This window comes from Oncorhynchus gorbuscha, linkage group LG03 (assembly GCF_021184085.1).
Source record: "Oncorhynchus gorbuscha isolate QuinsamMale2020 ecotype Even-year linkage group LG03, OgorEven_v1.0, whole genome shotgun sequence".
Classification (NCBI taxonomy): Eukaryota; Metazoa; Chordata; class Actinopteri; order Salmoniformes; family Salmonidae; genus Oncorhynchus; species Oncorhynchus gorbuscha.
Window position 1 is genome coordinate 36,975,719 of NC_060175.1, and position 12,814 is coordinate 36,988,532.

Here is a 12,814-nt window from a genome sequence, read left to right on the forward strand (position 1 = left end):
GTGCCTTGTTTAGTGCAACAGTATCTTGATTTCGGTCTTCAAGAGACATACATTTAATTTAATGACAGTAGACTATATTCAAACTAATTAGAAGTTCCAGAAAAATCTACTTAATGTTCTGGAAAATAATGTAATACAAGGTTTTAAACGTGGCTGAATTAAGGTATACTAAATGTAATGTAACTAGAACTATCTGGCAAACTGAACTGTATGAAGGAATACCCTTTGCACCTTTCACCTTGAATGCACTCTCGATCAACTTCCAACATTAATGAAAAGGTGCAGCACAACGGTCAATGAGATACATGTCATTTTCGTTTACTATAGTGTTGTCCTACTGATAGCTGTCATGAAGACTAATTAACTAGATATATAACAGTGGAAACTAGCTAGGAGATTACGCTATGTAAAAACACCGGCCGGTGTTGCATCAGCAACACTGCTGCGGGTGCATCGCTCTTTCTTTGATGATTACCAATATGTCTCTAGTTAGCTACTAGTTACACAGACCTAAATAATCTAGTTATCATGCAAGACACTTACTAGACTTGTCGAGCTTCTTTACCGCCTGGGTCGCTCGCTCTCGCCCTGTTGGGTCGAAATTGCTCCATTTGTCCTTGGGTTTATCGCCACCACCACCGGACCTGCCGACCCGTGGAGGGGGTGGCGCTGGAACTGGGAATTCTGAGGGCGCCTCAGGCTGCCCCTTATTCAGGCAGAGCAGCCAGAAAACAGAAAATAAACTGCTGGCCCAGGCAGGTGGAAGTGATCAGGCTTGGCAGTCTATCACTACACTTCCTCCACACGCGTGTCATGCTGCCGTCTTTGAACAAGCACAATTAAATATGAAATAATAATTCAAAAAAAATATCCCGTGCTGTTTGGTTTGGGAAAACACTATTCCTCCGATTGGTTGTCGTTTGCTTGAGATCAAACATATAGCCTATCCGTAAGAGGCTATGGTAGCCGCAGTGGTCTAATACGTAAGTCTTATAATAACCCTGAATAACCACACTGGAAGGCCATTTGAGACAATGAATGTGATAGTTGCATCATTTGCGGAGTTTTTTTGTACTTCTGTCAACAGAACGCATTTTAAATTAATTGCATTTTACATAAGCGTACATTAAGAGCTGTTTAGAGTTAAGATTCAGGGAAACCTGGAGCAACATTGTAAATCAAAAGTATGTGGACACCCCTTTAAATGAGTGTATTCTGCTATTTCAGCCACACCCATTGCTGATAGGTGTATTACATCGAGCACACAGCCATTCAATCTCCATAGACAAACATTGACATTAGAATGGCCCGCACTAAAGAGCTCAGTAACTTTCAATGTCGCACCATTTTAGGATGTCACCTTTCCAACAAATGTCTGCCTTGTTAGAGCTGCACTGGTCAAATGTAAGTGCTGTTATTGTGAAGTGGAAACGTCTAGGAGCAAGTAGTAGGCCACACAAGCTCACAGACTGCGAGCCAGGCCTAATCGCCCAAAATCTGTGCCTGACCTCACTAATGCTCGTGGCTGAATGGAAGCAAGTCCCAGTAGCAATCTTCCAAAATCTAGTGGAAAGCCTTCCCAGAAGAGTGGAGGTTTTCATAGCAGCAAAGGGGGGACCAACTCCATATGAATGCCCATGATTTTGAAATGAGATCTTTAATGACCAGATGTCCACATACTAGTGTATATGTGATCATATACAAATGTAAACTAGATTTGAAATGATGTTTTAGTAAAATATTATATCTCTTTGTGCTTCTTGTGGTCAATTTGCTGTCTACAAATGATTTGTAATTATATTCCGGCTCAAAATGCTTCGTCTGTATCTAGTTAGGTAGCCAATTTAGCAAGCTTCATAACTAACCATAACATTAATTGATGAGTTACCTGTAGTGTGAAACTGTCACTACGTTGAGTAAATGTTGCATACAAAGTAAATTCTGTAATGTAATTTAAATAGAATAGCTAGCTAAATGGCTACAGTACTAATCTATTATCTATCAGACCCACGATTGCGGATGCAACAAGATAAAGTTTTTTAAAAAACACCACCTTTAACGATTTTTGCTACAATCCTGTCGTTTTTCCCTTTGTCAACCTCACTGGATTATCTGATTTTAATACTATAGGACAGGAGACGACTGCTGTAATGTTGATCTCAAAGAGTATCTGTCGTTCACTTCATTGACTACGCACGCGCGTAGTGGTCCCACATTTATTTGAGCAAAACATCAAGTAAAACTCTTAGTTTACTGTTTTACATAAACTGTACATGTGGAATATCATGTGCATAGTATGTGCATGTACACTTATTTAAACAGACAATCATTTGTGACGTCTGTATATTGGAAGAGGGTTTAAAATGCAGATAACCTCTTTGTACCGAGCGTTGCGCAAATGATCTAATCTGCAAATCAATCATATAGGCCAATATAATTTTCGCAAATCTGCATAGTTTGGTAAAACCAAAGACGTTTAACACTGATCACAGATCAGTTTTTATTAAAGGAAATACCGCAGTGCATTCAGGGACAGCAGATACCAGAGAGAGGTCAGAGAAACACAGATTGCGCAAGATGTCGGTCGTATGTCTATCGTCTTTGGGTCGCTGTAGTACGGTGGCATTCCGTTCTACCACTGGAATGGTGGTAAGGCTGTGTTAAGACTGTCCATTTGAACGATTGCCTAATAAATGAATGCGGTTTGTTGATCTTTTCGAACGACGTGCGCTTGCTTGTCAGCTAGCATACCCATAGACACTAATTGCCTTAGCAAAGATTTGTATAACTAAACCAAGATCGACCAGAGATGTTGTTTCCAATGGGAGCAAATTAATCACAGTGGGCAGAACAATCAAGGAGGTGGGCAGAGCCAAGCACGAAGTAGTAAAATCCTATTGGCGCGTTCAAGCATATTTCATTTAGGGAATTATGTGCCCGTGTGCAATAACTCAATTCGCCATTGCACTACTTCTAAACAACGCAATTTTGTGGAACTTTGGCAAAGGTCAAAGTCTACAAAATGCAGACCACTGTTTTTTACAGATTACAGGTTTGGAAGCAGAACAGTGTGTAGATTAGCAGAATGTTGGCCAAAATCCATCTCACTCCATTTATCCCACTTATTGGTAGTGAGTGTGAACGCTACTAACCGGATGTTTTACATTTAACATCCGGTAAAATATTTTGCACATCTGTGTCTCTTGACGATAATATCTTCTGATCTGGGATATTTTTTTAAGAGCCCTGACGCTTACTCTAAACATGAACACCCATCGCTTTCCTTATGGTTTTGGAATTATAAGGAATGTATCTTTCATAACGGTGAGAAATAATAATCATTTAAAAAAATAGCGGTGAGAAATAATAAAAAATAAAAAAAAATTAAATTACTGCACACCTTTTTATAGTGTTAGGGTTCCCACATGGCCATATTTCCATGTTTACAGCGCTTGTTTACGGAAAACGGACTACCTGTGCTAATTAGCCAATTGTGTCTCCTAAAGTAACAGCATAACTTTAGTAGGTCCCCTCGCCCCGACCCGGGCGCGAACCGGGGACCCTCTGCACACATCAACAACAGTTACCCATCGCTCCACAAAAGCCGCGAGGAACCACTACTTCAAGGACTCAGAGCAAGTGACGTCACCGATTGAAACGCTATTAGCGTGCACCACCGCTAACTAGCTAGCCATTTCACATCCGTTACACTAACACTTGTGTGTAAATGGAAGGTACGCCAATATCGTGTTGTCACTGAAAAATACTGTGGTTGCAACTGTTAGTGTACAGTACTTGTATGTTTTCAATTTGTAAACTTATTTGTGATATTAAAGTAGAGGGATTTATGTTTCTAGAACTGTAATATTACAGCAAATGAGAATCGATTCACATTTAAATGGAGTATTTTGCTGTTTTGGCTTCTTCTGTGGAATTTATATGGAGGTTGGCAACCAACTTTAAGGTGCATTACCGCCTCCAACTGGACTGGAGTGTGGACCAGAGACAGAACTGAGGGAAGGTCTGAATCCTACCCATTATTCTCTAAGTCTAAGTAAACGAAATGCATAATTAAATACTACATCCCCTGAAGATGAACCCCAGCAGTTAACTTAATATTGGTTCTTCTATATACTCCTTAAATCGAATAACAATCTCTTTCCCTCCCATATTGCTGGCACTAAAATATGTGTTCCACTGTCTCCATCTCTTCCTGACAATCACACTTCCCAGTCAGATGTTTTCCTACCAATTTCAATGTACTTTTGAGCCTTGTGTGTCCCAATCTCAGCCTTGTGATGACCCCTTCCTCCCTTCTCACCTCGACCTGAGGGCCTCCCTGCATCTTACGCTGGTGTCTTCCCTTTCCCTTTCCCTCCCTGTTCCACAAATCTTTTCATTTGTTTTTAACCACTGTTCTTATTAACCCCTTGGCTTCTGCTTTACTGATTGACAATCCCATCTCAACTTTAGGATGTTTAATGAGTCTGCTTGGTGTTAACATCCATCTCCTCATTTCCCTCTACTCCCACATGAGCTGGTACCCAGAGGAACTGTTCTGTGAGCTTGTGTGGCCTACCACGTCACGGCTGAGCCGTTGTTGCTCCTAGAGGTTTCCACTACACAATAACCACACTTACAGTTGACCAGTGCAGACATTTTACGAACTGACTTGTTGGAAAGGTGCAATGTTGAAAGTTATTGAGCTCTTCAGTACAGGCCAAATTACGTTTTTATAAAAACGTAATTCTATGTGACCTCTGTCAAATTGTGCAACGTAATCCACTGTTTTCCAATGGTGTATGAAATGAGTGACTTCAAAAATGCACTACCACTAGATACTTCTATAAATGTCAATTATTTAACGCTTACTTTGTACCTGTTTGTCCTGATTTGTTATAGAGTTGGAATCCATATATTTTATTTTAAAAATGTCCCATGCTATGACAAGGTTGCTCCTCCGTTTCTCAAACAACGGCTCACTTGGCAGAGGTCGCAGTTTGCTGCACGCACAAAACAAGTATTAGGCAACAGGGATCTTGATCTATGACTCGGGAGGGGATTGATTGTTTCTGCTGTAACCAAGAAGCTTGATCTTGCAAGCTAGACACTTGGTGAGCAAGTTAGCAAACCAAATGCATAGCTGGAGCCCTGTGCTTGAGCAAAATTATTTGACCTTATTGAAACCAGTGGTGATTTTAGCATTTAAATATTTGTGGGGCAAAAAATAAAAAGTGGGATGCATGCCAGCAAAGCCACTACAAAACACAATACATTAATTTCCCTATAACGGTGACAAACGGTGCCCACAAACTGTTAGGGCCTATATAAAGCTGTCCCAACAACCGTCCCAACATCTTACCACTGCTACACCTGGTTATCAGCAGAGTCTTGTCTGGCAGCGAAACAATTCATTCAGTCTCAATTACTGCCTTTAAAAAAACATAGCTGATATTAAACAAATGTGGTTTCTAGTGACAATTGATGTACAAACTATGGCATATGGGGACGACGAGCGGATAAGAGGCAATCTGTAAATTTGATTAAGACATGAATGAGCGAGCTAGGACGGATGTAGTCAAAATAACTATTTGTTTAGCACTTTTGAAATGAACAGCAACATAATTCAGAACATAGGCCATTCTTAGTGTTCTCCCTGTACATCAAGTTAGAACCGTAGGATACATTAAAGGGGGCATATAAGCAGACAATGAAAGCTCTCACAATATTCGATTATTACATTTCTCTAAAACAGGTTATAGGCTACATGTGCAGCACCAAGTCAGTACAATATGTGAAATTAAGAGGGGTTAATATACCAAATTATTAGGGTGAGGCACATGGACTACTAACATCTTACTACACAACATACACTTAGTATTATTTCTTATCTACAGTATAAATATTTCCATAGCATATTACATAATTTGTGCAGCATCATGCAATACATTTCTGGACTCACCTCTGTTGTCCTGTGCTCACTTGAACAGGAAGGGGGTGCGGTGGTCCTTGGTGGGCAAATGTTGTCATAAAAGTCTGGCATTCTCTGGATTTATGGTGCTTTCAAAACAACTGGGAACTCGGGGAGGATGGGGGGGGGGAATCATGATGATGTCATTGATCTTCAGGTCGTTGCTCTAGAAAGAGGATGGATTTACAATTCCGAGATGGATGTGGCTCAGGTAGTGCAGCTCATCCAGGATGGCACATCAATGCGAGCTGTGGCAAGAAGTTTGTTGTGTCTGTCAGCGTAGTGTCCAAAGCATGGAGGCGCTACCAGGAGATAGGCCAGTACATTAGGAGACGTGGAGGAGGCCGTAGGAGGGCAACAACCCAGCAGCAGGATCGCTACCTCCGCCTTTGTGCAAGGAGGAGCAGGAGGAGCACTGCCAGAGCCTTGCAAAATGACCTCCAGCAGGCCACAAATGTGCATTTGTCTGCTCAAACGGTCAGAAACAGACACCTTGAGGGCCCAACGTCCACAGGTGGGGGTTGTGCTTTCAGCCCAACACCGTGCAGGATGTTTGGCATTTGCCAGAGATTGCAAGATTGGCAAATTCGCCACTGGCGCCCTGTGCTCTTCACAGATGAATGCAGGTTCACACTGAGCACATGTGACAGATGTGACAGAGTCTGGAGACGCAGTGGAGAACGTTCTGCTGCCTGCAACATCCTCCAGCATGACCGTCTTGGCGGTGTGTCAGTCATGGTGTGGGGTGGCATTTCTTTGGGGGGGCCACACAGCCCTCCATGTGCTCGCCAGAGGTAGCCTGACTGCCATTAGGTACCGAGATGAGATCCTCAGACCCCTTGTGAGACCATATGCTGGTGCGGTTGGCCCTGGGTTCCTCCTAATGCAAGACAATGCTAGACCTCATGTGGCTGGTGTATGTCAGCAGTTCCTGCAAGAGGAAGGCATTGATGCTATGGACTGGCCCGTCCGTTCCCCAGACCTGAATCCAATTGAGCACATCTGGGACATCATGTCTCGCTCCATCCACCAACGCCACGTTGCACCACAGACTGTCCAGGAATTGGCGGATGCTTTAATCCAGGTCTGGGAGGAGATCCCTCAGGAGACCATCCGCCACCTCATCAGGAGCATGCCCAGGTGTTGTAGGGAGGTCATACAGGCACATGGAGGCCACACACGCTACTGAGCCTCATTTTGACTTGTTTTAAGGACATTACATCAGCCTGTAGTGTGGTTTTCCACTTTAATTTTGAGTGTGACTCCAAATCCAGACCTCCATGGGTTGATACATTTTATTTCCATTGATAATTTCTGTGTGATTTTTGTTGTCAGCACATTCAGCTATGTAAAGAAAAAAGTATTTAATAAGAATATTCCATTCATTCAGATCTAGGATGCGTTATTTTAGTGTTCCCTATGTTTTTTTGAGCAGTGTATATATAAACTGTATTGCGAAACAAACCATGGGTATTTCAAAATACCCCAGTATGCGTTATATACCAGGGATCATCAATTAGATTTAGCCATGGGCTGAAGATCTTTTCTTTAGCATATAATCAGGGGGCCGGAACATAATTACAAATCATTTGTAGACTGCAAAAAGCCCAAACAGATATATTTAACTAAACATAATAATTTAAAACCCTGTTTAAATTTGTATATGACCAGAGTATACAAAACATTAAGAACACCTGCTCTTTCCATGACAGACCAGGTGGAAGTTGTGACATCAATAAGGGATCATTTGGTAGAGGCACTTCAATCAGTGTAGATGAAGGGGAGGAGAGAGGTTAAAGAAGGATTTGTTGAGCATTAAAATCCAGCAGGTTGCAGCTCTTGACACAAACTGGTGCACCTGGTGCCTACTACCATCTGGCGCCTACTACCATACCCTGTTCAAAGGCACTTAACTTTTTTTTCTTGCCCATTCATCCTCTGAATGGCACATATACACATGTCTCAAGGCTTAAAAATCCTTCTTGAATCTGTTTCCTCTCCTTCATCTACACTGATTGAAGTGGATTTAACAAGTGACATCAATAAAGGATCATAACTTTCTCCTGGTCGAGCAGGTGTTCTTAATGTTGTGTATTCACTCGACACTGCCAATACACATTCTTCTACCAGGAGCATTGAGTCGTCAGTCGTGAAGAAGTTGTTCAATCCCACAGCTTGTAATGTGGTTCATGACAGACAGGCTGAGCTCTCCTCATTCTCTCTCCTGTTACTTCAGGCAGTTCGGTACGCCCAGACAGCGGCGGCCACAGCACCCCAGCCCAGAGTCAAGAAGTTCCAGGTGTACCGCTGGGACCCAGACACGGTGGGGGATAAGCCCCGCATGCAGACCTTTGAGATTGATCTCAACACGTGAGTACAGCCCGCCTTATCAGTTGAACACTTCCATTAGGTTATTGGAACAGGCACTTTGTAATTTATCAGTTTCAGATCTTGTTAGTACAGACCTCCCCTTGTGTTTGCTGGTGATGGAGTACTCGTTGTATATAGACTCATTATTGTTAAGGTACTGTGCTATTTCCTATTATTTTAATTTTTTTACTGAGTGTTGTTGGGGAAGGGCTTGTATTGTAAGTAAGCATTTCAAGGTATAAAAGTATACAAAGTATACACCTGTTGCATTCGGCGCATGTGACAAATATTTGGATTTGTTCGAGAGGGAAGCATGAGCACCCTTCATATGGAATTAAGGAGGATAACCCTGATACTCTGGACAGGTTCCCAGTCCTCTTCCTGTTCTTTCTCCATCTGTCCAATCTTGTTGTCTCAGTTCTGGCAATGAGGCATTGTGACAAAAATACCCTGGAGTACTATCATAGCATGTATTTGTATAGTATACTGAACAAAAAATATAAACGCAACATGTAAAGTCTTTGTCCCATGTTTCATAAGCTGAAATAAAAGATCCAAGAAATTGTCCATAAGCACAAAAAGCTTATTTCTCAAAATGTTTTTGCACTAATTTGTTTATATCCCTGATGGTGAGCATTTGCCAAGATAATCAGGCGTGGCATATCAAGAAGCTGATTAAACAGCATGGTCATTACACAGGTTCACCTTGTGCTGCGGACAATAAAAGGCCACTCTAAAATGTGCAGTTTTGTCACACAACACAATACCACAGATATCTCAAGTTTTGAGTAAGTGTGCAATTGGCATGCCATCTGGAGGGATTTCCACCAGAGCTGTTGCCAGATAATTGAATCTTCATTTCTATACCATAAGCCGCCTCCAACGTCGTTTTAGAGAATTTGGCAGTCCGTCTAACCGGCCTCACAACCGCAAACCACGTGTAACCATGACCTCCACTTCCGACTTCTTCACCTGTGGGATCGTCTGAGGGGGTGCTTAGCAGTATTTCTGTCTGTAATAAAGGCCTTTTGTGGGGGAAAACAAATTCTGGTTGGCTGGGCCTTGTTCCCCAGTGGGTGGGTCTATTTTTGTTCAGTATATAGGTGTCAATCCTGTTCTCATACATCTTCAGTGTACAGATGATGTTCTTAACAATAAGTGGACTGTCTGCTTCCCTCCTTTCCACAGCTGTGGCCCCATGGTATTGGACGCCCTCATCAAGATAAAGAATGAGATGGACGGCACTCTGACCTTCCGTCGCTCCTGCAGAGAGGGTCAGTGTGTGGAGGGAAGTAGGGTTATTTTTGGGGATGCTGATGAATAGAGGAAATGGATGAGATGATTCTAGTGGTGAATCACTAATGTTCTTTGGGGAGTGAGAGAACAGCTGGGATTGGTGTTCTTAAATGTTGGTTTACTGTGTTTTTGTTACGTGAGGGATTTAGATGTCGTCAAGGTTGGAAAGTGTGTCAAGGATGGAATTATCTTAGAACAGGTTGTCCAGTGGTGATACCAGATCAGGTTTATTCTAGTGACTGACTATCCTCCAATGGACATGCCCCAGTCAAGGAAAAATAACACGGATCCGTTCCTTTTGCAACTTCATATAACGTGAGTAAGGCAGTGTTTGTATGGTGTTTGCTATGGTGCAGGTATCTGTGGATCCTGTGCAATGAACATCAATGGAGGCAACACACTGGCCTGTCTGAACAAGATTGACACCAACACCAGCAAGGCTACCAAGATCTACCCTCTGCCACACATGTATGTGGTCAAAGATCTGGTCCCTGTGAGTATCATCATTCCATACAAGCTTGTCACACACTGGCTGTATTATTTTAATTGTCAATCCCACATTAAAGTTGGAGTGAGTTTGTGATGGCGTTCTTTTGGTTGCAGGACATGAGTAATTTCTATGCTCAATACAAGTCAATCGAGCCCTACCTGAAGAAGAAGGATGAGACAAATGAGGGAAAGGAACAGTACCATCAGACTGTGGAGGACAGACAAAAACTGGTACACTCAAATGACTTCTGGTTCATTGACAATGAGCAGAATTTAGATGGTTGAACAGAGTGCTGCAACTGTGTCCATTTTGTCCAAATGTCTTCTGTGCTCTCTTTTTTACTGTCCTGTCTCTCCCTGTCAGGACGGGCTGTATGAATGTATTCTGTGCGCGTGCTGCAGCACCAGCTGCCCCAGCTACTGGTGGAATGGAGACAAGTACCTGGGACCTGCTGTCCTCATGCAGGCCTGTGCTTTTGTGTATGAGTTTAGATTAGACTGACTAGTTTGATTCAGAGTTGTTGTATTTTGATCAACGGGACACTGATGAGTGAATGTGCGTATGCACCTTAGACTGTTTGTGAGCTCACATGGCTGTCCTTCTCCAGGCCTACCGTTGGATGATCGACTCGAGAGACGAGTTCACAGAGGAGCGTCTCTCCAAGCTGCAGGATCCTTTCTCTCTCTACCGCTGTCACACCATCATGAACTGCACTAAGACCTGCCCCAAGGTAACCTCGGTCTAATAAATATTACTCCTCCCTTCGAAGGGTAAACTTCACTGCTCACTAGCACTCACTTCTACTTCCTCATTGTTGTCAAATTCATCACCTCTCTCCTACTCTTACAGGGCCTGAACCCAGGGAAGGCAATTGCAGAGATTAAGAAGATGATGGCCACTTACAAGGAGAAGAAATCAGCTGTTGCTTGAACTCTGGGGTCATGACCCTTGACCCCACCCCCACCCCCCCTTTACATGAATCTACAATTAAGATGCCCTACTAGTGAGGTGTACTGGGCCTGCACACTTGTGAACTTCACCAACTCCACACTCCAGCACTACATCTCTCGAGACGATCATCCAACAGTAGGTCTGGGGCGGCAGGGTAGCCTAGTGGTTAGAGTGTTGGGCTAGTAACCGAAAGGTTGCAAGTTCAAATCCCCGTGCTGACAAGGTACAAATCCATTCTGCCCCTGAACAAGACAGTTAACTCACTGTCATTGAAAATAAGAATTTGTTCTGAACTGGCCTAGTTAAATAAAGGTATAATAAAAAATAAAAAGTTGGACTCCAAGGGAACAGTTGGGAGAGATGTGAGACATGACCTGCTAACTTCACTAGAATGATGGTTCATTCCCATTGTTTGGTCTGGTGTGGGTGGGTTTGAGTTGAGGGTGATGGATTCACAGACAAGAAATATGTATATCTGTTGCTCATCCATCAAAACTATATAAGGTTGAAGTCGGAAGTTAATACACCTTAGTCAAATACATTTAAACTCAGTTTTTCACAATTCCTGACATTTATTCCTAGTAAAAATTCCCTGTCTTTGGTTCAGTTTGGATCACCACTTTATTTTCAGAATGTGAAATGTTAGAATAATGGTAGTGATTTATTTAAGCTTTTATTTCTTTCATCACATTCCCAGTGGGTCAGAAGTTTACATACACTCAATTAGTATTTGGTAGCATTGCCTTTAAATTGTTTCATTTGGGTCAAACGTTTTATGTAGCCTTCATCAAGCTTCCCACAATACGTTGGGTGAATTTTGGCCCATTCCTCCTGACAGAGCTGGTGTAACGGAGTCAGGTTTGTAGGCCTCCTTGCTCGCACACACTTTTTCAGTTCTGCCCACAAATTGTCTATAGGACTGAGGTCAGGGCTTTGTGATGGCCACTCCAATACCTTTACTTTGTTGTCCTTAAGCCATTTTGCCACAACTTTGGAAGTATGCTTTGGGTCATTGTCCATTTGGGACCAAGCTTTAACTTATTGACTAATGTCTTGAGATATTGCTTCAGTATATCCACATAACTTTCCTACCTCATGATGCCATCTATTTTGTGAAGTGCACCAGTCCCTCCTACAGCAAAGCACCCCAGTGCTTCACGGTTGGGATGGTGTTCTCCAGCTTGCAAGCTTCCCCATTTTTCCTCCAAACATAACTATGGTCATTATGGCCAAACAGTACAATTTTTGTTTCATCAGACCAGAGGGCATTTGTCGAAAAAGTACGATCTTTGTCCCCATGTGCAGTTGCAAACCGTAATCTGTCTTTTTTTATGCGGCTTTGGAGCAGTGGCTTCTTCCTTACTGTGCGGCCTTTGAGGTTATGTCGATATAGGACGTGTTACTGTGGATATAGATACTTTTGTACCTGTTTCCTCCAGCATCTTCACAGGGTCCTTTGATGCTGTTCTGTGATTGATCACAAGCAGGCATAATAACCAGGTCCCATGGTGTTTATACTTGCGTACTATTGTTTGTACAGATGAACGTGGTACCTTCAAGTGTTTGGAAATTGCTCCAAAGGATGAACCAGACTTGTGGAGGTCTTGGCTGGTTTCTTTTGATTTTCCCATGATGTCAAGCAAAGAGGCACTGAGTTTGAAGGTAGGCCTTGAAATACATCCACAGGGACACCTCCAATGGACTCAAATGATGTCAATTAGCCAATCAGAAGCTTC

The 12,814-nt window shown here is 42.6% G+C and overlaps 1 protein-coding gene across 1 annotated transcript; it reads left to right on the forward strand.

The window, feature by feature from the left end:
* The first annotated feature begins 2,521 nt into the window (after positions 1-2,521).
* Positions 2,522-11,097, forward strand: LOC124020017 (succinate dehydrogenase [ubiquinone] iron-sulfur subunit, mitochondrial-like). The gene is made up of 8 exons (XM_046335441.1): positions 2,522-2,649; positions 8,208-8,341; positions 9,530-9,615; positions 9,994-10,130; positions 10,241-10,357; positions 10,491-10,592; positions 10,735-10,857; positions 10,977-11,097. Exons 1-8 carry the CDS (start codon positions 2,578-2,580, stop codon positions 11,055-11,057), a joined length of 852 nt encoding a protein of 283 aa, XP_046191397.1. The 5' UTR covers positions 2,522-2,577; the 3' UTR covers positions 11,058-11,097.
* Positions 11,098-12,814: the final 1,717 nt, after the last annotated feature.

Excerpts from the sequence above, each read along its gene's own strand:
- LOC124020017 (XM_046335441.1), top strand. The coding sequence starts at position 2,578 with ATGTCGGTCGTATGTCTATCGTCTTTGGGTCGCTGTAGTACGGTGGCA. Across the intron at positions 8,342-9,529 it reads TTTGAGATTGATCTCAACAC|CTGTGGCCCCATGGTATTGG; the intron begins GTGAGTACAGCC and ends TCCTTTCCACAG. Across the intron at positions 10,593-10,734 it reads GACCTGCTGTCCTCATGCAG|GCCTACCGTTGGATGATCGA; the intron begins GCCTGTGCTTTT and ends GTCCTTCTCCAG.